Source organism: Buteo buteo, chromosome 5 (assembly GCF_964188355.1).
Source record: "Buteo buteo chromosome 5, bButBut1.hap1.1, whole genome shotgun sequence".
Taxonomy (NCBI): Eukaryota; Metazoa; Chordata; class Aves; order Accipitriformes; family Accipitridae; genus Buteo; species Buteo buteo.
Genome location: NC_134175.1, coordinates 33,590,275 through 33,615,445, shown reverse-complemented (window position 1 = coordinate 33,615,445; position 25,171 = coordinate 33,590,275). Strand labels below are relative to the sequence as shown.

General features: G+C 35.0%; 1 protein-coding gene across 2 annotated transcripts; it reads right to left on the bottom strand.

Moving 5' to 3' along the window:
* Positions 1-2,568: 2,568 nt before the first annotated feature.
* SLC38A11 (solute carrier family 38 member 11) lies at positions 2,569-24,355 on the bottom strand. Of its 2 annotated transcripts, XM_075029335.1 has the most exons (10): positions 24,281-24,355; positions 21,905-22,039; positions 20,135-20,200; positions 18,362-18,468; positions 17,730-17,809; positions 9,454-9,524; positions 8,355-8,516; positions 6,497-6,609; positions 5,692-5,823; positions 2,569-2,872 (listed from the first exon to the last, which is right to left on the bottom strand). In XM_075029335.1, the coding sequence occupies exons 1-10, from the start codon at positions 24,339-24,341 to the stop codon at positions 2,627-2,629; spliced, it is 1,173 nt and encodes a 390-aa protein (XP_074885436.1). In that variant the 5' UTR covers positions 24,342-24,355; the 3' UTR covers positions 2,569-2,626. The 2 variants fall into 2 exon arrangements, with proteins under 2 accessions (XP_074885436.1, XP_074885438.1); XM_075029337.1 differs by lacking the exon at positions 20,135-20,200 and having other exon boundaries at positions 24,281-24,341.
* Positions 24,356-25,171: the final 816 nt, after the last annotated feature.

Below are 25,171 nucleotides of genomic sequence, written 5' to 3'. Positions count from 1 at the left end.
CTGCTTTTGCCTTACTTTTTTAGTCACAGAAAGACACTTCTGTTTGAAGCTTAAATTAAGTATATTTGCAAGTAATTCTTTAGTGTGGTTGTACTTTCTCTGCTGTAATGTTTCCTTTTAAGTTTACATATCTTTCTTTGCTGTTGCATCAAGACTTACCTACTGTCATATTTATAACAGCTTTATTTTTATATCCTTAAATACTTTCTGTATTGCTTGGGTCATAGCTACATTGTATTTTGGGGACTCTTAACTGTTTCCAAAAAACATTGGCTATCACAGTTTTTATTATGAAATAAAAAGGTGCTTCTTTCTGTATTCAGACCTCCTAGGTCCTAAGAAAGCATATAGCATGTTACTGTTATTTGCCATTTCAATAAAGGTAAGTTACACTATGTAATACTGGAAAGGAAGAAACCATAGCTTCTATAAAGCCATTAGCCAAATAGCAGTTAACTTTAAATTCTGGCATCCATGATGTCTGACTTCCCTTTTTCAGTATACTTATGGTTGGGAGAGCCCCATCGCCACCTGGCAAATTCATGAATGCAAACCACTGAGCATATGATTACATGAATGCAATTAATTTTGGCAAAAGAAACTTTTAAGAGCAAAAGAAGCTTTATCAACAATGAAAACATTTAACTGACCATTACTACCTCAGACTTTACACTTTTCAAATTACAAAGCATCATGAAACAAATTTTCTTTAAATCTGCATTTATAAAGTAGAAAGGCATAGAAAGACTTGTTCTTCATAAAGGACATGTAAGCATGATTTAATATTGACACAGCCTCAGTAGAATCTTTAAGTTGAACAGGTAATACTACAATGCATCCTGTAAATTATTCCATTGACCTTCTAAAGCAAGAATAGCTTCTAGTTAATACTTGGAACAGGGTAACATACTTCAACAAAAAATAAAATTTTGAAAAAAACAGAAAAACACATGAGAGATTTCTGATTCATCAGAAAGATCTCATTAGCTGTCATGAGGAAATATTATTTAACTCCATTTGGCATAGAAGAAGGGGAATCTATCCAGCAACTATTCACTCACAGCTAAGACAAAATCAGCTATTGCTGGATCTAAACTGGTGAAAAATATTCTCTGTCAACAGTACCAGGTAGCTGGACAACAGATAAATTTACACCCTCAAAGTTGACTCTATGTAGGGAAGTTAAAGCACAATAAGACTCAAAAAAACCCCAACAATACTTAAAACATTTATTATGAAAGCACTGCTTTTAAAAAGTGTGTTATTCTTATGAATATTATCACTGTCTAGCTACCCTTACTTAAAGATCTTTTTAGCTAGAAGTCTTGAATGAAATAGCATTGTCATGCAGGATGAACTGTAGACAAAAACCATCACCACCTCATTTAGCAGCATAAAAAAATGGAGTAGCTTTATACATATAGTTGTCAAGGAATGGTTGGCAAAAGGAACCACAACGACCACAATAATGCAAAAACTAATTCAAAGTACACAGTTCGATTTGATAACAAAACATTTTCAAAATCCCAGTACTGATACAGAGGATACTTATATTACTAATTCTCAACTTCTAATTACTCATATTCTTTAGGCATGTGTGTGCATGTATTTTTATATATGCAGATGTATATCTTAACATACATATACATGAATCCTTAATGTTAAATGAACTTTGGAGAACATAACAAATCACCAAAATTTAACAAACCATGACAAAATCAATAGCCATGTGTTAAAAGAATCAGAGGACTAGAATGATAACCAATTTTAGAATACTTTCTTACAGAATTTGCTCAAGCTGCACATGCCTGGCATATTGCAATGTTTCAATCCAGTTTCAGAAATAGTAAATAGGGTTATAAATGTAAGAATTAAGTTACATACATCATTTTCTTCTCTGTCAATCTTGAAATTTTTACAAATACCATTTACTTGAATCTTTTTAAATTCACCTGTGTGGATTTATTCATGCAATATCTTTTAATTAGAAGACGACAAATTGTAACAGTTACAGTTGAATTGTATCAGTTACAGTTCAGTCAGAATACAAAATTGCCCTTGACTCAAGAGCCAGTACAAGGGATGCTTTCAGCACTAAAGGACAGTTATTGCAAAATCAAAGACAGAATTAACAGGGGTCTTTCAATTTAACAGCAGTAGTTTAATACACAGAGAGAAACCCAGACATACTTTTTTTTCAGGCCTTCAAAAAACCCCATAATATAGTGTACTAATAAATATACATTAAAAGATTATAAAATTAATAAAAACTAAATGACAGCAATAATACATGGGAGATGTTTACACTCCTAAACATTTCATTTATAGCTTTTAAACAACACTGCAGACTAAATTAAAAAAAATGCAGCTTTTTTTGATAGGTTTGCAAGTTATTAAAGTAATGTCTACTGAAAGGCACCTCTGAGAATTTCTGTTTCAACAGCTAAAACTTAAGTCTTATTGGGAAAAGGATGGCAGCATAAAACCAAGTGTGTAAATACAGTTATACAGTTTAAAATTCTTAGTGCCTATCAAAATGAAAGCTCTTTGTTCCACTCTCCTTTAAACTGGCATGTATGGCTTGCTGCGAGAGGTACCTGATCTAGTCTGGAGATTGATGTGCTACCTATGGTGGAAGTGTACTGTTGTGAAAAGAAACATTACTAGGGAAGCAATAGAACATTTCTTTTCCATGGCTACATTCCTGGGGATGCAAGATAGTCAAAACAAACCCAACTGTCATCACTAGCACACCGACAGCAAGAATCAGGCAGGATATGAGGTTATCTGAATGGTTCCATCGTTCTTTGGACAGCCTTAGATAACACGCTGTTGGGATGATAAAAACAAGTGGGGTAGCACTCAGAACTCCCTGTGTGTGGGAAACAACAATAGAAAAAACCCTCATAAGCATGTATATTTAGATGTGAAAATGAAAAACCTAAATTTTAAAATGGTTGTGATTAGGTTGATGCAACAGTAAAGCCAGAGAATAGAGGCCTTTTCCAGTGTTACTATATGGTAAACTTTCTTTTCAAAGTCACAAATAACTTACAAAAATATCTGTAAAAATATTTGAAAAAGTTCAGATTTATTTAAATGCTTTTGCTTTGTTGATACAGAATATTTTATGTTGCAAGTACTATTAAATCTGATTACCAGAAGTTTCTCAGCTATAGAAGTACAGTAAAAGTCCAAACATAATAGTTCTGCAATACTGTAACTGACTTAAAATATTTAAGATTGTTCCATGTAGGAGTCTAGATATAATACTGCCTAAAAAAATAAAAAAAAGTGAAAACATAATGTAGCAGTTCAAAGAATTCTGATCAATTTCTACATTTATGACCTGATTTAGGTTGACTTCACTATGAAAGCAAAGCTCCCTTTGAGAGAGTAGAACCTCCTCTCTTATTAAAAATTCAGCTCCTCTTTAAATGCTCTCTTAGATAGGGACAGATAAAAAGCACCTTCTTAAATGCTTTTTATAGTAAAGCCACGGCAGATTAACTTGACCTACATGCCAAAAGAAAGCATTTTTATGCAGAAAAAGTTGAACATTTACTTTGTCACATACTTAACAAACACTATGTTTCAACTTAATTATGGTGAGGTAGTAATCCAGCCTGCTGAATATCTTTGCATCATTGTTTGTACAAACTTTTGTATATTTTTGTGGTAGAACCTGTTAACAATGAACAGTACAGACATCAAAAATAGGCACATGCACAAAGTATCTTCTTCATAAAAACTGAGACTCTTGTATGTGAAGCAACACAAACCAGCAACCCAGTAAAAGAACAGCACAGCAAAATCTGTGGACCCTGCCCTTGATACCTGTATGACTGAATGGTTTCCTTGGGGAATTATCCCAGGGCAAACACAATGGCTTGTGTTTTGTTTTAAAACCAGAAAGCAGGAAAAAAGTAAGCAGAGTCAGAGAAACAGCAGCAAATGGTCTCTGTGGTGAAGAGCCAAAAGCTCTTCTGCTGGACAGAAAGCCTTCTGAGAAGACAGATCATCTTATTTTCACATATACAGACTGCCTATTCATATTTCTCTACTGGTGGATATCAAGACTGTTGAAGTTCAACAAGGCCAAGTGCAAGGTCCTGCACATGGGTCAGGGCAATCCCCAGCACAAATACAGGCTGGGTGGAGAATGGATGGAGAGCAGCCCTGAGGAGTAGGACTTGGGAGTGTTGGTTGACAAGAAGCTCAACATGACCCACCAATATGTGTTTGCAGCCCAGAAAGCCAACCATATCCTGGGCTGCATCAAAAGAAGCATGACCAGCAGGTAGAGGAAGGTGATTCTCCCACTCTACTCTGCTCTTGTGAGACCCCAGCTGGAGTATTGCGTTCAGCTCTGGGGCCTCCAACATAAGAAGGAAATGGACCTGTTGGAGCGAGTCCAGAGGAGGGCCATGAAGATGATCAGAGGGCTGGAGCACCTCTCTTATGAGGACAGGCTGAGAGAGTTGGGGTTGTTCAGCCTGGAGAAGAGAAGGCTCCAGGGAGATCTTATAGCAACCTTCCAGTACTTAAAGGGGCCTACAGGAAAGCTAGAGAGGGACTTTTTACAAGGGCATGTAGTGATAGGACAAGGGGTATTGGCTTTAAACTGAAAGAGGGTAGATTTAGATTAGATGTAAGGAAGTTCTTCACTGTGCGGGTGGTGAGGCACTAGAACAGGTTGCCCAGAGAGGTGGTAGATGCCCCGTCCCTGGAAGTGTTCAAGGCCAGGTTGGATGGTTGAGCAACCTGGTCCAGTGGAAGATGTCCCTGCCCATGGCAGGGGGTTGGAACTAGATGATCTTTAAGGTCCCTTCCAAACAAAACCATTCTATGATTTTATGATAAATGAAGACTATTGTTTATTTTTTTTTAATATTCCCTTTGATTAAATGTACATTCTGTGCCAAACCAGACTGACTTAATCTGGTAAACCTACTTTGCTAACTAGTAGTCTAGGACTCAAGTAGACTACGTGGAAGTTCCAGCTAACCAAAAGAGTTACATACACTTGTGTTAAAACTGGTTCAAGGCAGTAAGTGCCTTGTGTGGCCTGCCTGGTAAGCTCCATCTCTGCTATGAGGTGATACCAGACACAGGAATGTTTACCGGCAAAGCAGTTTCCTCCTAAAAATCATACACTCAGGTTATGAAATTACTCAGTTTTGCTCCTTGCTAAGTCCAAAGCAGGGAAAAATTCCAGTTACTATCTCTGTGGTCTCACTACTACTGGTTCTTTCTTTCTTCCTCCCCACCCCCCTTTGTTTTTTGCCCCTTTGGCACAAGGCAGTCATTAGGATCTGCCCCAGTGTTTGGTAATTTGCCAACTTCATCAGAAGCAGGGATTAGAGAAAGAAATGCTAGATTCAGTCCTGCAATACAGTTCGGATGAGTATTTTGGTGATTTCCACTGCAGTTTAAATACATGAGGTAAGTCTTGCCATATCTCCAGAACTGTTCTAAAAGCCCTTCCCAACCATATGAACTTTACACCCTGAACTTGCTTTCTCTTTAATTATCTGATTTTGAAGCAGTGAATACTTTTTTTCCTGCTAACATTTCTACTGACTACTGTGTCAAATTACATAAGATTTTCAGTAGAGCTGTGGATTTTGCAGAGTTCTGTTTTATAAAAAGAGTGATCTATTAAATAAAAGAGTATACAGGTTCACTTACATTCAGCTCTAAAACTATTCCAAGGCAATCATACACTAATGACACACCAGTCGCCACAGCAATGATAACTACTGTCACAACAATATGGAAAACTGTTGAGAGGTTCCCATGGAAAAACACATTGGCAATCACCTGAAACAGAACCACAATTTTAAACCTTGATTTTGCTCTTTATGTTAACAAACAGCTTATTCCAAATCTTCTAACCTTAGGAAACTAAAAGAATGGGTAAGAATATACTGATTGAACTTTACCTATCTTGCTTCAAGAAAACATCTTCACCCGCTTCCAAAAATAAATCATAACAAGCATTACTAAAATTGCAAAACACTTGTAAGACTGACTTAGTTATACCTGCAGGATTTAGGGTATTATTACTTTCTTCTCATTTGCCCAGTATAGAATAAAACCCACTCACAATTATTTATTGAACAGATGGATTTTCTAGATGGAGATACTTTCACAAAGCACAACTAGTAAGCATGATAAATATGCTATTTTTGCCTATTCTCAATATAACACCACCACTGGCATTTATGCCAAACTTGGACTTTTAAGAAGTCCTGATATTATGAAGTAATTATTAATATAATATTGGATAATATTATAATAAATGTAATACAACATTATATTGTCAGAATCTAAGCAGTACTAGTACTTCATACTCATTGCATGTAGCAGGATAGGATATGCTGATTTTTATTACAGATTAAGCATTGAATTCAGCTACAATATGTATTAATAATGTGAGAATATTATTAATATATATCAACATTGTTGAAAGGAGAATGTAATAAATTCTTACCTCTCTGGTCACAAAACATTCAAGGGGGAAGGTCAGAATTACAGTAACTCCATAACAAAACCTTCCAAATGTAGCAAAGTTGTCATCTCTACAGTAGTTTTCAAATATATCTCCTGAGGCATAGCAAAACATCAATTAGTTTGAACTTCATGTAATTTGCCTATTTGCAAACTGAAGTGTAAGTTACTGGAGTTACTGGAGTAATTGAGACTTTCTGATCCCCTCTCCTGACACATGTCAAGAAACTGTAGTTACAGTGACGAATTACATTCAGGAGGAACTTCCACCTTATCCTGCTAGTAGCAGTGTTTTTATTTCAAGTAGCATTTACTTTTCAAAAATATGTTAACATACACACAGAGTTTTTAATCTGTTATATTCCCCTTAGCACAGATTTTGTACAAGATGCTGGTGCTTATTTAAATAAATATGTGACAGATTCAGAAAGAAAGTTGGTATGTAAAAGATAACATTTCCTTTAAAAATGTAATGCCTAGAACAACAACAGTTACACAAGGAAGACCAGGGAGTTACCTCTGAAGAACTGCATTTCCCTGATAGTATTTAGTCAGAGATGGTAAACTGCAGGATTTTAAATATTCTGACCCTGAAAGCCCATTATAAACATATGGATTATTGCCTTGCAAATCTTACATCTAACAACAAAAGCATTGCTAGATAATCAAATCACCATTTTGCTTAGTGTTTACCACAAAGAATCTGGAATAATGATCTCTGAGGCACAAGAGACACTGCAAGACAGTGATCAGCTATCAGGTCTTTTCTACCCATTTACTATACCATCTTATGATTTACGACTTTTAGGATCACAATGGCACTGAAGAAGCAATAAGGTGTACTTTCAGAGAAAACAGCCAAAAGATTTTGACAAGGGAGACAAAAGGTAAGACAGAACCTGCTTACAGTAGAGTCATATGCTGAGGGATACCTGCAGTTAGAGCTTTCTATACTCGAAATATCTCAGCCAGTTTGCACTTAGTCTAGCTCCAGTTGCATCTAGGACAGTAAGTTATTCTGCATAAACAGCACTGGAAGCAGGAAAAAAGGACAGATCAACCAGTAACCCCCATCCTACTATTCCTCTGTTCTCAACTACATGCTGCTGCTCATCAGGAAAGGAAAAAGCTTGGAAGCTGCCTTCTACAATTTGGAACAGCACTATTAAATAACAGAAAATCTGCTTGCTTATGAAATGTGTATTTTTCCCCGATGAAGCTAACGCACTGAACAAATTTGCCTTGTTCTTCTGAAAGCACCTTTTCTACTTCAACAAAATGATGTTAAACAGTATGATGTAACATTGATTATATATATTTATACTTATACACATATTCATATACCCACAGAGGTGACAGTAGGATTAGTTACACCAGAATACGCTGTTACAAAGATACGAAATATCTCTAAGTCAGAGCTAGGACGCTATATTAGCATAGACAGGAAAAGATACAGGAGAATGTATAGAAATATATGCCAGGCACCCTGTAGAAAAATCAAGGCAATTTTTGTTCGTACTGCTCTCTGATAGTGAACCATTTGGCTAAGTTATAGATGTCTAGTCCTCAGAAGTATTTTGATTATGGAAGTATTCAAAGGGGACTTTCACCTGTGAGGCTTACGCTTGGGAATCTGATGCCTGTTAGCACATAGCTAACATCTTTGTATCCTGTTTTGGTTTTTGGGTAACTACAAAGACTGTCCTAACGAATTCTGTCCAAACATAGTGATTGTAAAACTGCCAAAATCATACTAAGATATTAACAGCAAAAGTCAGACAGAAAGGTGGAAATGTAAGGATTACAGCAAGCAACAAAATTGAGGGGGTCGAGCAGTTTACCTTCCGTGTATCCTGTAAAAGTCATATATCCACACGCAGCAAACACTACACTGATAACAACGGCGAGTGAGACAGACACATGTGTGACTCGAGACCAGTTCTTTAATGTGGGTTCTTCCAGAGACCCATATATTAAAAAGCTGTTATGGTTGCAGATGAATGCTGAAACAGACATGACAGTTAAAGCAAATGTATGAATTCAGGCATGTAAAATAAGTTTACAGAGTGTATATTCCAAGGTAGGAGAGACACAGCACAGTTTGAAGCCACTCATATTAAATACAAACATTAATCCTGCAATGAGTGGCAAAGATAAATGGCTTGAACTTTCACTTAATTATTTGATTTGATGAAGGTTTATATTCATCTTGAGATTATTCCATTTACATTATCCTAAAATGCCATGCTGTTTCCCACCCTCCACACCTCCATTCCACCTCTATTTCCTCTTCCTACTTTTCTTTTGCTTAAGAACTCAATAGCAATTCTGAGATTTTTTTTTTTTAAATTCACAGAGACATTTGCTGCTTTCAGACTTCCTATAACATCCATTTTAGGCAGCAGCAAGCATTGGGAGGCCTCAGATTATCGCAGCGTTAACAAGAAGTAATATACCAGACCCTGCAGGCAAGAACAGATTTTAGAATGAGGTTAATGGAGGAGAGTTGAGACTCACCTGAATGATTCATTGTGAGAAATGGGAAGCAACAGGCCCTCTCTAGCAAATGTATGCATTGCAGTCTAAGATTTTTCTGTTAGAGGTTATCTAAGAGAACACAGAATGATCACAGCCTCCTCAGTTTATCAGACTAACCCTGTTGGTGCAGGTGTTTTAAGATGACCCAGGCAGTTGAGCTGGATTCACATGCCACACCACTGTCTCTGCTACAGTGGCAATAGCCTCTAAAGGCAGATGGGCAATGGATGGGGATAATGTCTTAAACCATAACAATTAAATTCATATAGATGACTCCGTCAATTTAATTTTTTTTCCTAAATCAGCTTAACATGAATATTAAAAAATTAAAAAATGCAATTTCTAGATCCAAATATTAAATAATTTCTTACAGTTGATCTGAATATTGAAAAAATTACTTACCAAATGACATCACCCCAACGGCTTGTACTGCATTTGATTTTGCAAATATCCATGCATTTTCTGATTTGGGACTAAAACAGACATTTGTTTTAATAGATTATCCTCTTTTCAACTACCAGTTATTAAAAATAACTTATACTCAGAACTGCTAGTCAGATCTCCAGAACTCTCTAAAGTAGGCCACAGTGTTCATCAACAATAAGTCAAAACTAGGGAGATACCCTTCTCATGTCCCTTGTTTTGACTGAAATATTTCTGTAATCAGTTTTTACAGCCAAAAATGTCAGCCTGTTTCAGTGACCACTTTTGTAAATAAACTCTTCAAGTCATCATATACCAAGAAACACCAACAGGCAAGATAGAAGCTTTTACTGATTCTAAGTAAGGATATCTCAACCCAAAATCTCTTCTGACTATTTAGAGACAAATTCTTCCTTTGAATTTGAACATGTAATCCATGCAGTCTAGAAATGCTTTTTTCCTAGGCTACAAATCAAGTGAGGCAGTTTGCCTTTCTTTACACCTGTTCTAACTATTCCTCATAGTAAAGGCATTCTGCTAGTTCCCAAAGGAGTGATAAATTAAAGCATAAGAGAGTATATAGAGACTTTTATTAACAGGCAAGAATGGAATATCCCCCACATCTGCTCCTCTAAGATATGCCCACAATTTTGAACCTTTGGTGATTGTAATTCTTAAAGGAGGACCACAGAAAACCATCAGGGAACTTTGTTAAAATCCATTTGATGCATGAACTTCCTCTCTGAATAAAGAGCCAAAGTGAAGGAAAGGGGAAGGACATGAAACATCCTTTCTGGAACTACACTTTGCTAAAAATAATAAATGAAATTCACAAGCCAGTTTATTATATTTGTAATACTGAAGCACAGACAAAGGAACAGCATAAGGAAGCTTGCTCTTAAAAAGTTGGCTGCTGCCACATTTGATTGTTCTGTTTTTATTTAGAGGGAAAGCTGCTGCCACCTGAGGCCTTAGCTGCTATTTTCCTACTGCCCTAGAAAGCAGTACAGCACTCTGACATCACACACTGACATCAGTTCTGTGAAGGTAATGGCAGCTTTTTCTCTCCCTCTATCTGGTGATAACTAGCTGGTTTTGACAGCTGTAATGGCACACGCTATGCTAGGTTTCATTGCTTTCAAATGTTTAAACTCCATCCCCACCCCCTAAAAAGAAAAAGAAGACAAAAAATATGTAGCTGTTTCCCCTTTCAGGACTCATTATCTTACTATTTCTTGAGAGCTCAAATAGTCAATCCTACCTTTTCCATATTAAAAAACCAGTTTTACAGTATCTAATGCACATTTAGTTCAGACTCAGAGCACCTTTTCAGCTCTTAAGCTGTGGCTGCTAAGCTTAACTTTAAGTGAACAGAACCGGAGCATCAAAGTCAAGTTCATTTTTGTCCTCAGATGCAGTATATTGACTTGACTACTGTAACATACTGCTTCTAGACTTATGCAGCTGAGTATGGCCCTCCTAAAACATTCTCAGACTCAGCATGTAGATGTAAGAAATACTATGGATGAAATATAGATATCTGGCATTTCTCTTGTGAAACAGGAATTCTGACCTGCTACAGCTGCTGTAGTTCCTTATATAGAGTAGTCTCCCATAACCTGATGCCACTGATTGCAAACCACTAGAGATGTCTGTGGACAATTCATATTCATAATTTTAAATGCATTATTTTTCAAGAAAACTTCACATCTGATTGGGGGAAAAAAAAAAATCAATAAAATTTCAAAATAAAAATAGAATACAGAAAGCTAACATTACAACTGTTCCATTCTGTAACCACTAGAGGTCAGCTTTGATATCAAACATGCAGAATGAATTTTTTTTTTTTTATATTATTCTTTGACAACAGAATTTGTGGAAGTCTCCTCACCTCCTTTTCTATTAATAATTAACACTTAGATTATCTATAAACCAAAATATTTTTAAAATGCACAGAAATAAAAAATGCTTTTGTCTGAAACACCATTTAATTTCTGTGAAAACGGTACATCTTGTGCAACAGTATAGCTATATTATAAGCTCCTACAAACAGGAATTTAAAAAATGGAATGTAGAAAGCATGTGAATTTCAGTTGTAACATTTTGAAGAAAGTGGCCAAACAATCAATTTAAAAAAAAAATAATAAAAATCACAGGAGCTAGTTTTCCCCCTGCACAGCATTCGCTTATGCGCTAGCAATATGCAACAGACCAAAATACAGCTTTGCTTTATGGATGAATAACAAATCACATTAGGAGTATTACTGGGGGGGGTGGTGGGGTGGGGGGGTGTCCAAAAGAACAAAATCCTGCTTATTTAGCAGCCTAAGAAGATAAATTCCTTCCACTCTAGTTGCAGAACTGAGGAAGAATTTCAGATTCATGATTTGAACACTACCAGCAGATTGCAATGTCATACAATGCACGCTGGTACAGATGACATATGCAACAGTATGTGACTATTCCTTACAGTAAGTCAAATACTGCTGCATGTGTTTTGAAAAACATTTTCATACCATGGGAATAGATGGATCTCGCACAGATGTGGTACATAAACTAATTGAAAGCAACACAGTAAGAAATTTCATTTCTGACTGTTTAGAACCAAGAGTCAACAGCTCTAGAGTTCTCACTGTATCAACAACAAATCACCCTCAAGTCCAGTCTGCATACAGGACATACAGACTTATGCAAAGCTCCTGGAAAAGGGTGCAGGTGACATGAAAGTGTCCATATAAAATAAGACTTCAGACTGGGAAAGAGAAAACTGTGTCAGGAAACAGTAGCTGTTATTTATGGAAGAGCCATACAGTGAACAATCACTTAAAATGACTTACAAGACAAAGGGTACCCAATGGAAATATCAAGTATCAAGTGTCAAGGTAAACATACATACATTCATATAAATATATGTCTGTGTAGGCAGATGCATACACAGGCTGATAGAGTCTGTCACAAGCATACCAGGTAAGACTATACCTGTTCTGCTTTTTCAATCCTGATGCTACTGTTCAAGATGGATATATTTTTTTTTTTTTTTTTTTTTTGAGACAGACCTTTGTTCTAACCAGTTTGACCTACATTCTTGTTAGGAATTGTTAGGGGAAGATTTTAACTGCTGCTCATACAAGAATAGCAGTAGCTGCAAATATCCATGAATGACAAAACCAGCTAGCTTACTGCTCCTGACTCAGTGTATAAAACACAGGTTATGCCTGCATGAACACAAAGTTTTTTTCATGCTGGAGAAGGAGAAGTAGTTAGATAAAACACAACGAAAGTTAACAGAAGAAATATGTTTGTGATACTAAATGTACTTGTTGAGAGCTGTACCGTCTATCACACATAGCAGAAGTCGTAACACAAAGTAAAAGCTGAGAGGTAATAAAACTGTGATCCTTGGAAGAAAAATAATAAAAGATTGAAAAAAAAGACATTCCAAGGGAGATCCCAGATGGGAAAAAAATCTCAGCTGAAATTCAGACAACAGCAAGACAGACTGACAATAAGAACTGTCCTTAGGAAGGTAGTGAAGCCTAGCAATGAAGAAAGCCTAGAGGTTAAGAAAATAAGACTCTACTCAGTCTTCGGTAAACTTAAGGGAAAGTATAGCACAATAACCGTGCTAGTGAGTTTAAAAAAGTTTTGAAAATATTCGTGTTTACCTACATAAGAACAGGGGAAAATGAAAAGAACAAATGAGCCAGGCAAAGGTTAGACCTCCTAACGGGGTAAAAGGTATTTCACATCCAGATCATGACATAAGAGTTGGGCAAATTTGTTTGGTGGTCTAAAACAGCATATCTTCTACTTCTTGTAAAACATTTACAGTATAATATTGCCCAGCTTAAGATCCATGTTATGCAAAAAATCTTTTCTGTCATTTATGTAGAAATGCTGCCAAATATAATACAGCAACAGAGTGCATCAGAAGCAAAATATCTTTAAGGAGGGCAAGAGAAACATACATCCCTGATCTGAACCCAGCTCACAGGTATGAAACACTGACTGAAGAAAAAAAAAAAGTTAATTTCTAGAGAGGAAGCAAAGTCATATGTTTGACAGGGGTGCTACATGCTTGAATGAGCAAAAGAGTTCCATTGTTTTGGACTGAAGATCAGTGACAAACTGCCAAGTTTAGGTGCAAACCAGCAGTTATCAAAATAATCCAAGAACACATGGCAGATTAATTCAAGTTTAATTCAATGATTTAGATATTTAGGAAATTAATTGTAAAATTTCAATTCAAGCCTACTCTAAGGTAAAACACCTTTTTGAGTTTTTGTTTAATCTTTAAGTTTAGAGACACTGAAAAAGTTTATAGATGCTGAATATAATTTAAATCAATATAATGGAAAGAAAATGAGTAATGCTCACATCAGCCTTGAATTTTATATTAATCAGTCATCTTGGTTGTTAAAAAGCACAGACGAGGCAAAACTATGTCAGCCCCACTTAATTACAGCTGCTTTAACTCCTCTTTCTTCCTTAATGAACTACTTAGGAGTTCTGTAAATATGCAGTAGCTTAGTTTTATTTTTTAATTTCATCACACATTAAATTTTATCTTGCTTACTATTGGATTATTTATATGAAAGAAAGAATCAACTTTCTACTTTCAAGTTATTTTCCTGACCACTTGGTGTTTCATCCCTGTGATCAGCTGCCAGCTGAGTAATTCTCACATCCTATTTATGTGTAGCAGATAATCTTGAAGTTTTTCCGAGAGATATATGTATTATGCAGACACTGACATCATGACATTCTTTCCAAAAGAACACCAAATTAAAAAGATCCATCTTCATAAGCTATATAAAATATTGCTTTTTACAGCAATGAATGTTATTTTCAGCTTTGAAGCATGAAGTTATTCTATGCAGTATTTACATGCTGCACATTCAGTTTGAGATAATTCTAACACATTGTTTTTGATCACAGTAGAAAAACACCCAGCTATTAGCAGGTGGAAATAAAGTAAAGAATGGATTATCAAAATTATCTTAAACTTGAGATTAAACTCTGGGTCCAAAATTTTAAAAAACCCTGGATTTTATCTGCAGGTTTATTATGTCCTTCAGTCAACAATAATCATATGGATGATATTAATCAAAAGCAAAACTGGGGAAAAAAGTACTCGAGTTTCATATTTGTCATAAGAGGAAATAAATTAAACCAAGTAATCCCTCATCATAAATACATTATTTTTTTTCCTGAGAACTAACAAGAAAATAACATCCCTACAATGTCCCTGAACAACCAGCCCCACTCCCAAAGCAACAAAAAAAAAAAAAAAAAAAGCAATACTCCAAAGACTTATAATTGCTGTTTTTCAACCTACAGTTTCAAGCATATCAAATCATTAAAAACAGTAATAAAGTTGTCTAACACATTGCAGAAGGTTTCTAGGAAAGATAATATTTTCTGTTGTCCAAATAATAGATACCATTTTCAACTGGAACATGGATTGAATTTAAGCAGAAAGACAGTTTTATCATCCCCAGATAATCTTGTTGTACCTCTCAAAGGGAAGCAATCTTCACTTTGAAAAATGTAAAGGTAAGTGAGAGAGTAATTATCAAAGTGGGAAGATAACCAAACAGGATTCCAGTGGAACCTGACCTGAGTGCAGCACTTCTGAATGTACTGAGCAGTAACTTGAATGATGAAACAAAAAGTAAGAAGCATCCTTAGCAGAAAGCATGAAATGTGCAGTTAACACAAGCATGCTAGAGAACAGGGTGAAAAAAGAAAATCATAAATATGTCAGTAAATGGAGAAATCATCTGATAAAGCAGTATTCAATTCTGTAATGACAAATTCTACAGTTATTCGGAGGGAAAAGGCTTCACGAGAACAGAGGAGGGAGGGATAAGAAAACCCCACACTTCATGAAAACAGAGTAAAAGAAAGGAAAAATTGCCAGCTCACATTTCTGCAGAGAAAGGCCTGGTGCTTCTATTACACTGAAAACTCAAGGCATGTCCACAACATCATGCTACTTTCCGAAGACACAAACATCAAACTAGGTTACATAAACAGGAGTGTGGCAATCCCCGAGAGATGCAGTTGAAAGGGACCTCAAGACACTCTGCATTCTTCTCTGCTCCTCAATGGGAACGCCACAGGCAGTTGGGGCACCACCATCTCACTTTAATTTGCAGAGAACTTAAGGCAGCCATTGAGAATGATCAATAGCACAGGAAATAACAAGCAAGAGAAACACTGAAGGAACTGTGTTTAGTCTATAGAAAGGATCACCAAAGGGGAACAAATCACAGCTCTTTATAGGTGTTTGTTAAGCATTTGAAAAAGAATGAACAGTTTGCTGTCCATGTCCACTGTGGTTAGGCCAAAAAGCAACCAACATGAAATCCAGTAAGAGACATACAATACACATTTAGGAAGAATTCGTAACAAAAGTCTAGTTAAGAACTGGAATGGGAAATCACGGAATTGCCAAGAACAAACTGGACAATCAACTGTCATCAATGACAGGCATACAATCAGTTCTGAAGTGTAACAATGGTAGGGATTAAATATTGTCTCTTGGCCCTATCAAGCCTTTATCTAGGATTGTACAAATTCTTTTCCTATATGACAGATCTAAGCACTGTTTCATAATAATGATTTTTTACATCTCTTTGAAAACACCAACTTCTATTGTATTTTCATAAGGGTTTACAGTAAATGCGTTATTTGTTTCACTTGTTATAACACTATGATGAGAGCCATATTAAAATGTATTAGTGTTCTTTATTCTCATTGTATAAAAAGAGATGGCATACCATTATACCATTAACAAAATATTAGAAGAGGATTTTAATAAAGTATATGTCTATTTCTAACTGTAAAATACAAATAGTAAAAATATTAAAAATAGACATTGATAGAATGTTTGTGAGGCAAAAAAAATCTGATTAACAGTTTATCAGCTTGCTAGATGCATTTTGAAAACAATAGTGTAAAGGCAAAAACGGAAGTTTCTAAAGAATTAAAAAGCAAAACTTCAAGAATCACTCAAAACCCAACATTACTTATTGTAAGAAAAAATAAAACCATGCCTTCCATATTTTTCAATGCATCACAACCATTGAGAAGAAATGTCACCCTAGTAACAAGGTCATCGGTAACCATTAGATAGATTATATATATGTATATATATTTAACCATTATATACAACCATTCTTTCTTTTTTGACAGGGGATTTTGAGATTACCCTTTCAAATACCCCTTTAACACACAGCATGAAAAACACGCTGCTTCAGCAAGATGGCGGGGGGGGCAAGTCCCACACTGTTCTGAGGGCATCATTTTATGGATGATAGACAACATCATCTGGTACAACCTTAGAAACTGCTGTTCTAGCCATCTTCCTAGCATTAAACATGAATATCCTGCAACTAACCCAAGTACCATAGCAGTAAGACAAATTAACAATTATGCGTAACACTGCTGAAAATCATGGTGGAAAAATCCATTCCTTCAAGAAACATCAGAAATACTATATAAAACTATTCCAGTAGATAAATAAGCATTCAGTACCCACCACATTAATATATTTTCACATTTAAAGGATAAGGAAAAAGGCAGACCTTCTAGGCCATAAGTAAAGATAATAGATTCATAACACTTCGTTGCAATATAATTATAAAAATATTGCCACATGTGTACTAAATTGTCTAGAACACTCCAATGTCCAATGTTAAATACTACCTTTCACAGTATGAGTGCTGGAAAACAGTTTTGCATACTTATATTGTTTTCTCAATTGACAGAATAAAGTTTTTATTATTGTGTTCTCTTTTTTCTTTTCATTATTTGTATTCAGTTTTTATTATGAAATCATTATATTAACAGAAAAAGAAATATTCCTAAGATACTATCTATTTTAAGATTTTCAATATCAGCTGTCTGACAATAATGGACAAAATTAAAGATTTCTCAAATGACAAACAACCTCACAGGCCCATTCAGGAGCCACCTGCTATTAGCCATACCACCTGCAATTTCCAATTAACTTGTAGGTTTTTTGAGACTTTTTCTAAATTTGCTTATGTGCAATAGAAGAAAAAAAAAAGAGATAAAGTATGTTTTAGCAGTTCATTTTGTATTACCGTTAATACAGGTTTATTTTTTCAATTATCTGTCTCTCCCAAAACAGCCATGTTCCAAAACTATGCACCTATATGTAATAGTGAAATAACAGATTACATATGATCAAAAATTCACTTTGCAGCAAGTGCAAGAATACTCACACTTCCGGACTGAATGTTACTGTTCTCACCATTACAATAACCAAGATGACAATGGTTAAAATCAGAGAAATAAGCGATACCTGTAAAGGTAAAAACATGACTTCAGTCAGTAAGCTGCTGAAAGGTTGTCCTCTTATTAAGCAGCATAATGTATAATGCACTTTTTTTTCTAAGAATAATTAACAACCAAGTAAAGTTCTAAATATCAGATCAAATACTTATAATTAGAAAGCTTGTCCTATATCATCATCTTTTAATTTGCTATTCTTTTTGAGTAACTAGCCAATTGCAACTCTTTGTCTAATTTTAAGTGATATTCCCATTTAAACATTTCTAATCAACAGTGCTCAGCATTTCAAGATCAGGCCTGTATCACCCGGTGTTTACAAGATTTAAGTTCTACTAGCAGTAGATGGAAAAACTCCAGCAATTCATATGGAGACCAAAGTTTTGCTTAAACTATTCTAAGTTTTCTGATCTTTCTTAGGATAGAAGACAGTCTGAACTTTTAAAATATTTAACATGCTCTAGCCAGATGTAAATGAGTTCAAATACATTAAGTTATGACTGACACTTATTTTCTAATGGCATACAGAAAAGTAAACCAAAAATCAACTGCTATTATGATTTACCTTTCCCAGTTTTGCTATGTCTCGATATAAAGATATAGGCAAGGTAAAGACGATGGTGGTAAGAAGAATTATGAAGTGACGGTCAGTAAGCACATTATCTGGTCCAACTAAAGCAAAAAAGAAAACAATTTATTTCTCTAAGAGACTGACATGAGGAACAAATTAGTTATATTTGAAAGGCTAGGAGTAACAAACTCTGATGTTGATCAGGCTTTTATCTCCTTTACTCAAGCTAAGTAACACTGAAATAAAGACTAGGCATTAACTAACCTTGAGGAAGCCATACACAGCATGTACATAATCACAAGAATTCTGCAAATTCAAACCAAATGCTTAACATATGGGATATATTATACCAAACTTTGGAAGCCTGGCATTTCTACATATAGATTAGTATTTCTTTCATCATGCCTGGGTCAAGTAAAGCATTCTGTTACTTCTTTCTGCCACTTACTCAAGGATTTTTTGACACTGTGTGTTGACATCAATTACTGTGCTGTTGAAGATAAGCAAATTCTTAAAGAATGACCCTAAATAAGTTAATTTTGAGGTTTCTTTTGAGCACCTCCTTTCTTGCTGTCAGCTGGCTTCCACTTGCAAAATACAGATTATCATGTGAAGGCAACAATAATGTTATAATACTCCCTGCAATCAGTGGGATTTATTTGTACAACTGGTAGTTTTTTTCAAGCCAATGACAACTTAAAATAAAACATATCTCAGTTTCAGTCAGGCTACCATGAATCATGGGCTTGAATGAAAGCTTGCTGAATGATTACGGCTGGAAAGTGACTAGCAATTGACATGGAAAGTCTGTGTTCAGTTCCCTCTATTCTTTGGGAGTTTATAATGCTTTCCCACCTCTTTCCAGGCAGGCATTCTACCAGCCAGTGAAAAGATGTGCCATGCTGGGGGTTCCTCCTATTACAGAAGTCATATTGTATATAAATTATTAGACATTCACTATCACTATCAACCTGATCAGGTATTCACAGAACAGAGTGAGACAGTTAAAACTCCATCCACACCTTGCAGGCTTCACCTGCTAAAAATCATAGTTCTCTTGTGGAAATCAAACAGTTCATACAAATACTAACTTCCACTTCATTGCAGACATGTTCTTTTTAGTTTAATTTCCCACTGAAGAATGTTTTAACTTTGTGCTAAAGTAGATGGCAAACATGCACACAAATTGCTCCACTGATTCTGCTGTGAAAACTTACAGCAGAGGAAGGGTAACAAATGCATGAATTAAAAAGCTCCAAGTGCCACATCTGGTTTTGCAGTGAGTATCTAAGAGAACTGGAAGTTACATATGGAGTCCATGACCAACTATTAGAGATATATTTAAGTAAGGATTAAATCCATTATATTATTTGCAAGTAATCCAGAATTATTCACTAGATGAAGTGCAGGTTCAGTATTCAAATGATTATTATAAGAAATATCTAAAAAAGATGACAGATACGATGACCTTGTAAATATACCACTGTGGAAGATTCCTTCTATTTGCTTAGTATTTCATTGAAGCATGTGGTCTCTTCACTGACACTGAGTCCAAGGATAACCAAGGACTAGGATTCATAGGTTTTATTTGAGAAAGACTTAAAAAAAAAAACAACTCACCAAAACACACTCATACAAATATGCTTCAAGTTCTTAACTTGAACTACATTTAAGAGTAATTTAAAAGCAAAGTAACAGGTAATCCCTAAACACTTATGCTATACCCCAATACATTTGCCCTGTTCTGAATTTTTCAATGCATCTTACCTCCAGGAATTCTCTGAAAAACTTTAGTTAAAGTATCTCCTGTTATTATGTTGTAACTGATCATAGCTTAAAGAAAATAAAATTTTTTGTTAGTACAAGTCAAATATGAAATATCTGATAAGCATTTAATACACATATTTTGTAGACTTCAGGATTATATGCCACTACCCCTCTTGTATGAATTCTGGCTAGCACCAACAACTTCTCAAGTTTTAGGTTTAAAACAAAATTTAAAAAACTTCTTCAACACTCTCCTTTATTTCCTATCTTTTTTTTTTTTTTTAACAGGTACAACCTCAGCAAGAATCCAGTCCAGTAAGCAAGGCCATCGTGCTGACTTGCCATATAAACTTACTTCAGAAGATGAAAAATACACTTTTTAAAATTGTTTGTTTCTAACAGCAATTCTTTGCCAGTTTATTTTCAAATTCTTGTTTCTATTTAGTTTCTATTCCCATGTTAGCCTAACAATCAATCCTGCAATCAAGTGCACAGGACTTTCTAGCTCATGTAAAAAGTTAGCAAAAACTTTAAACCAGAAGAACGGAGGAGAAAATAGATGAAGATATTAGCTATTGAATTCCATTCCTTCCTCTCGTTAATAAGAACTGTGGCCTTAACATTCATATTTCATTCTTATCTTACTCTACGCTAGAAGTGTGTATATGTGTGCATGTGTGTGCATATATACACACAAAATATATTTATATACTCATGTGGTCTTCACCATTTAGACAGCCTACATACTGGTATTGTCCTTAACTAATGCATAAATATTCACTGTTGTGAAATTGTAAGTCATTAACACTACTTATAGAAATAAATTCAAGCACATACATACGCATAACTGGTTCCAGGGTAAGGACTGAGATCTTTACAATTCTTTTCCATATTCTTTATGAAGTAGTAATTATACTCTTTAAGTCAACATGTGTAACATTGTTGCCTGCAGTAACAGTAACTTGACTCCCTTAAAAATTTTGGCTATCTGTAATAAATTCAGATTGATTATTCCCAAAGTAGGAATTTTGATCTGGGACTCTGCGGTCAGAGTCCAGACTCTTGGTATCTCAAGTCACCACCTCTTGCAGCCCCATGTGTGAAAATACCAAGCTTATTTAAGATTTGATTTAATTATGTTACTACTGTAGGGGACAGATTCAGAATATCACTTCATTTTAAACTTCTGGTCTAATTAGTTCCTGCCCAGATTATACCTGTTTGTTCTTTTACTATTTCTTCTTCAAAGGGGTCTTGACTGCCCAATTTCCTAGCAGCTCATTGGTTATGAGCCTGAATTAATGCTTTTGAAGAACAATAACTGCACATAATATTCAAGCAAGATCTGCTCAGTGGCTTCTCCAATGACAGTAATACTACATCTTTGGAAAAATATTAATTCAATATAGTTCTAAAGTCATATTTTCCTTTTGCTTCAGGCACATCAACTTTGTGCTCTGTTATTCATTCTAGAACAGAACCTCTTCTTTGCTATTTCTCATAGCTACTTTTGTCATTAAGTGTGTGATCATGAATTTCTCTGCTATTACATTTAAGTTAATTTCTATTATTCTGGTCCTCCAATTCATTGAATTCTTCCTCAGTAGTTCTTCAGAAGACACCAAGTAATTTATTTTTTTTTAATAGGAAAGAGGCATATACAGTATATTCTTTACAGAGTTCTTAATATATAACCAGTGAAAGAATGAGGAAATGTGAAAAACCTTGTTATTTATAAAACTTAAACATTTATATTTTATGTGATCTTACCAATAAATGGATATAAAAATTGAAGAGTTGAAAGAATTAGATAACCTACAAGACCATATGTTTTTCTGACCAGCTCTTGATAGGTGTTGGTACCGGAGAGGTTTCCTCCTTTGATCAGTAATATAATGGAATAATCTGTTAAAATATAGAATAACTGTTAAAGACAGTATGAGTCAACTTGCGGTTGGTTACTTTTCATCTTTTTTACTCCTTAAAAAAAAGTCTGCAAAAAGGAAAACACTGGCACTGGGAAGACCAGGGATGAGAAATCTTGCACAGGATCTCAATCCACCAAACCCAGGAGTTACAGGCTCATATTGGAAGGAAATTCCAGCTTTCCCTCTTAGGGACAGCAGAAACAGACTCATTTTCATTGGTTTTCAGTATGGTCAAAGAGAATGAGAACTGTTATGAGCACCAAAAAAAGGAAAATTCAATTATAATGCAGAGGCTTCCTGAATGGATGAAGCCTTTGATTATATCCTGAAAGGGGGTAAAATGCGAGTACCGTCTGTGTCATGGTTCTAGAACTCTCAATCACTTTACTCAGCTATTTTTCTAAGTTTGTGAAAGATAAAGCCTGGTTAGTATTTTGTGTCTTCTCCATTGTTTATGATAAAAATATTATAAACATTATTATTGGATACTTTTAAAATAAAACACGCACAAAGTGATTTATCTGCAAAACCATGAAGCAATGTGCCTTGAGATAGAGCTGATGTCAAAGCGAAATTACTCCTAGATTGAACCTCAACTTTTTATGAAGCACAGTTCAAAATATTGCTGTTATGTCAAGCTATGCTTTAGTATTCATTTGAGCACCATGGGATTTTTCAGTCCAGATTAGGTACAGCACAGAATTTATTACCTTAGTGCAGATGTCTTGACAGATAGTAGCTAGACCTCGTCTATTCCTCATCTGGCTTTCACTTAGCTTGTAATCTATGCTGCGATAGGAACAGTTCCTTTCTGTGAACAGTATCAGTGTTTATTATCTTCTGGGAATTACTAAAATTACAAAATTTTCAGTGTCTTTACAAAGATCTCTAGCATTTGTTAATGTGAAAGCCAATCCAGAGATTCGCATATGCAATTCTTACATAATATATACTCACACTATAATTGGGAGCAGACAAAAACAGAAATACAGAATTGTTCATTATCAATTATGTTGCATACTGAGCTGATCTTGTACAAGAAATATTAAGTCTTTTTAGCAAGGGATTTTACACTCACAGAACTTGAAAAAGATTTATCATTAAATGACCTAAAATTGTATATGTCTGTCAATCTAGAACTACACCCAGCATAATTCAAAAACATCCCCCAAAATGAAATACTTTTCAGCATACTTTTCAAACAGCTATTTGCCAATTATTCAGTAAAAACTATGGAAAATAAATGCTAATGTTATATACTTAGCCTGTACTTTAAATGCTACAAGTCAAAAAGTTGTAACTATAGTTATGATTTGCTTGTGCAAGATATATTGAGCCACATCTTTAAGATAATAAAATGCTGAGTTTAATTCACAAGTTCTGGGCCTATGGCTATAAAGTCTTCAGAATACTTAGAAATGCAAAGGAAAAATCAGGAAAGTAACTGAAATTTCTGAGCTATGTTTATGATACAATTTCATTAATGTATTTTGCTATCAGCCGTAGAGAAAATTTTCCATGCATATTGAACATATTCCTTATGTTATATTCCCCTCTAGTCAAACATCAATCACTTATGCAGACCCTTAAATAATATTATAAGCAATGAAAAGCATCAACTGCTGCTCAGCGTATGGGTAACATAATTTGTGCCATTCATGCCATTTTAAGACTTGAACCCACAGAGTCCTTACAAAAATTCTCCTCTGATGGCAATGGATTTACTTATGTTTAAGTTTATTTATCATGTGATTTCACAACTTGCCCCTTTTTGAAGGTAAATCAATTTTTTTTGATGAATCATAATTAACTAAAATATTCAAAATCATAGTACAACCAAAAGTTTTCATTCTGTGGTATGTTTAAAAGAAGTGACATACAACCCACTCAAGGATCAGTCACTTAATTAGGGTAAAAACAGTGGACTACAACAGGTGATTATGAGGCACAAATAAGAGCTATTCTTCCAAATGTCACCTTGACCTAGTCTAAGAAACTAGGCTTTACGAAAATAAACTGCACACAAAAAGCAGCTTTATATGTTGTATGGTATAATTCTCTACTTTTACTAATCTGCTCAAGGAATTAGTGATGTAAGGAAAAAATTTGTCATTTTTATTGTCATAGATATACTTGTTTAAGGTAACATTAAGCTCAAGATCAGCTAAACATTGCAAGACTAATTTTCACTTTACAACAGAAACTTCTTTTAGAGTACCTGTGATATAGGCAACCCCAAATAAAAGCAGTACTCCTAGTGGAAAACCAGCTTCCTTCATTGAATATGGCAATCCTGTAAATAAAAAAAGCAGAGATTATAGAAGAACCTTTCCAAATACTTGTGATGACCAAAATAAAAAAATATTCAGATTAATAAAAATGCTATCGCCCAAATTGGACCAGCATGCTTAATAAGCTCAGAAAGATGATTTTTAGTGGACAAAGTGTTGCCTAGGTATGAAGTTCCATCAGCACCTGCCCAACCAGTTCTCTCTGATCATTATGGCAAAGAGGTGGTAGGGTATTTACCACTGTGAGATGTGATCTCAGCTGACACCTCTGCATTTTTGCATAGTAAGCAAATAAAAATAGGGAAAAATCTTTAGGAACAGCAGCAGAAAGTAAGACGACAGTATTATTCTCCAAACTGGATAGTCATACACGTATAAACAAGGCTGAACACAGGGTGGTGAAGAAAAGTATACTTACCTATAATGCCTGATCCTATGATAGAGTTGATAATGTTAAATCCAGCTGATGCCAGATCACTGTTTCCTCCTTTGTTCTTGGGCTTATTAACAAGGGCTGTTTGGTCATCTGTTTCTACCTATTTCAGGAAGACAATGATAACATTATACATGAGAAAAATAGGTGAGCACAAAGATTTTACACACAGTCTAGTCAAGATCAAAAAAAATTGTCATAGACTCAGATTTGTAGAGGTATTTTGATAACTAAATCCCCTTTTTTTTCAGTGAGAAATCAAAGGGGCATTAGGCATCTAATTCCCGTATAAGTCTGACCCATAATCTTCTGTAATTAATTCTTCTCTGAAAAAAAATAAGTGGAAGGACAGAAACATATATAAACTCAGAGGTAGGCTGTTAAA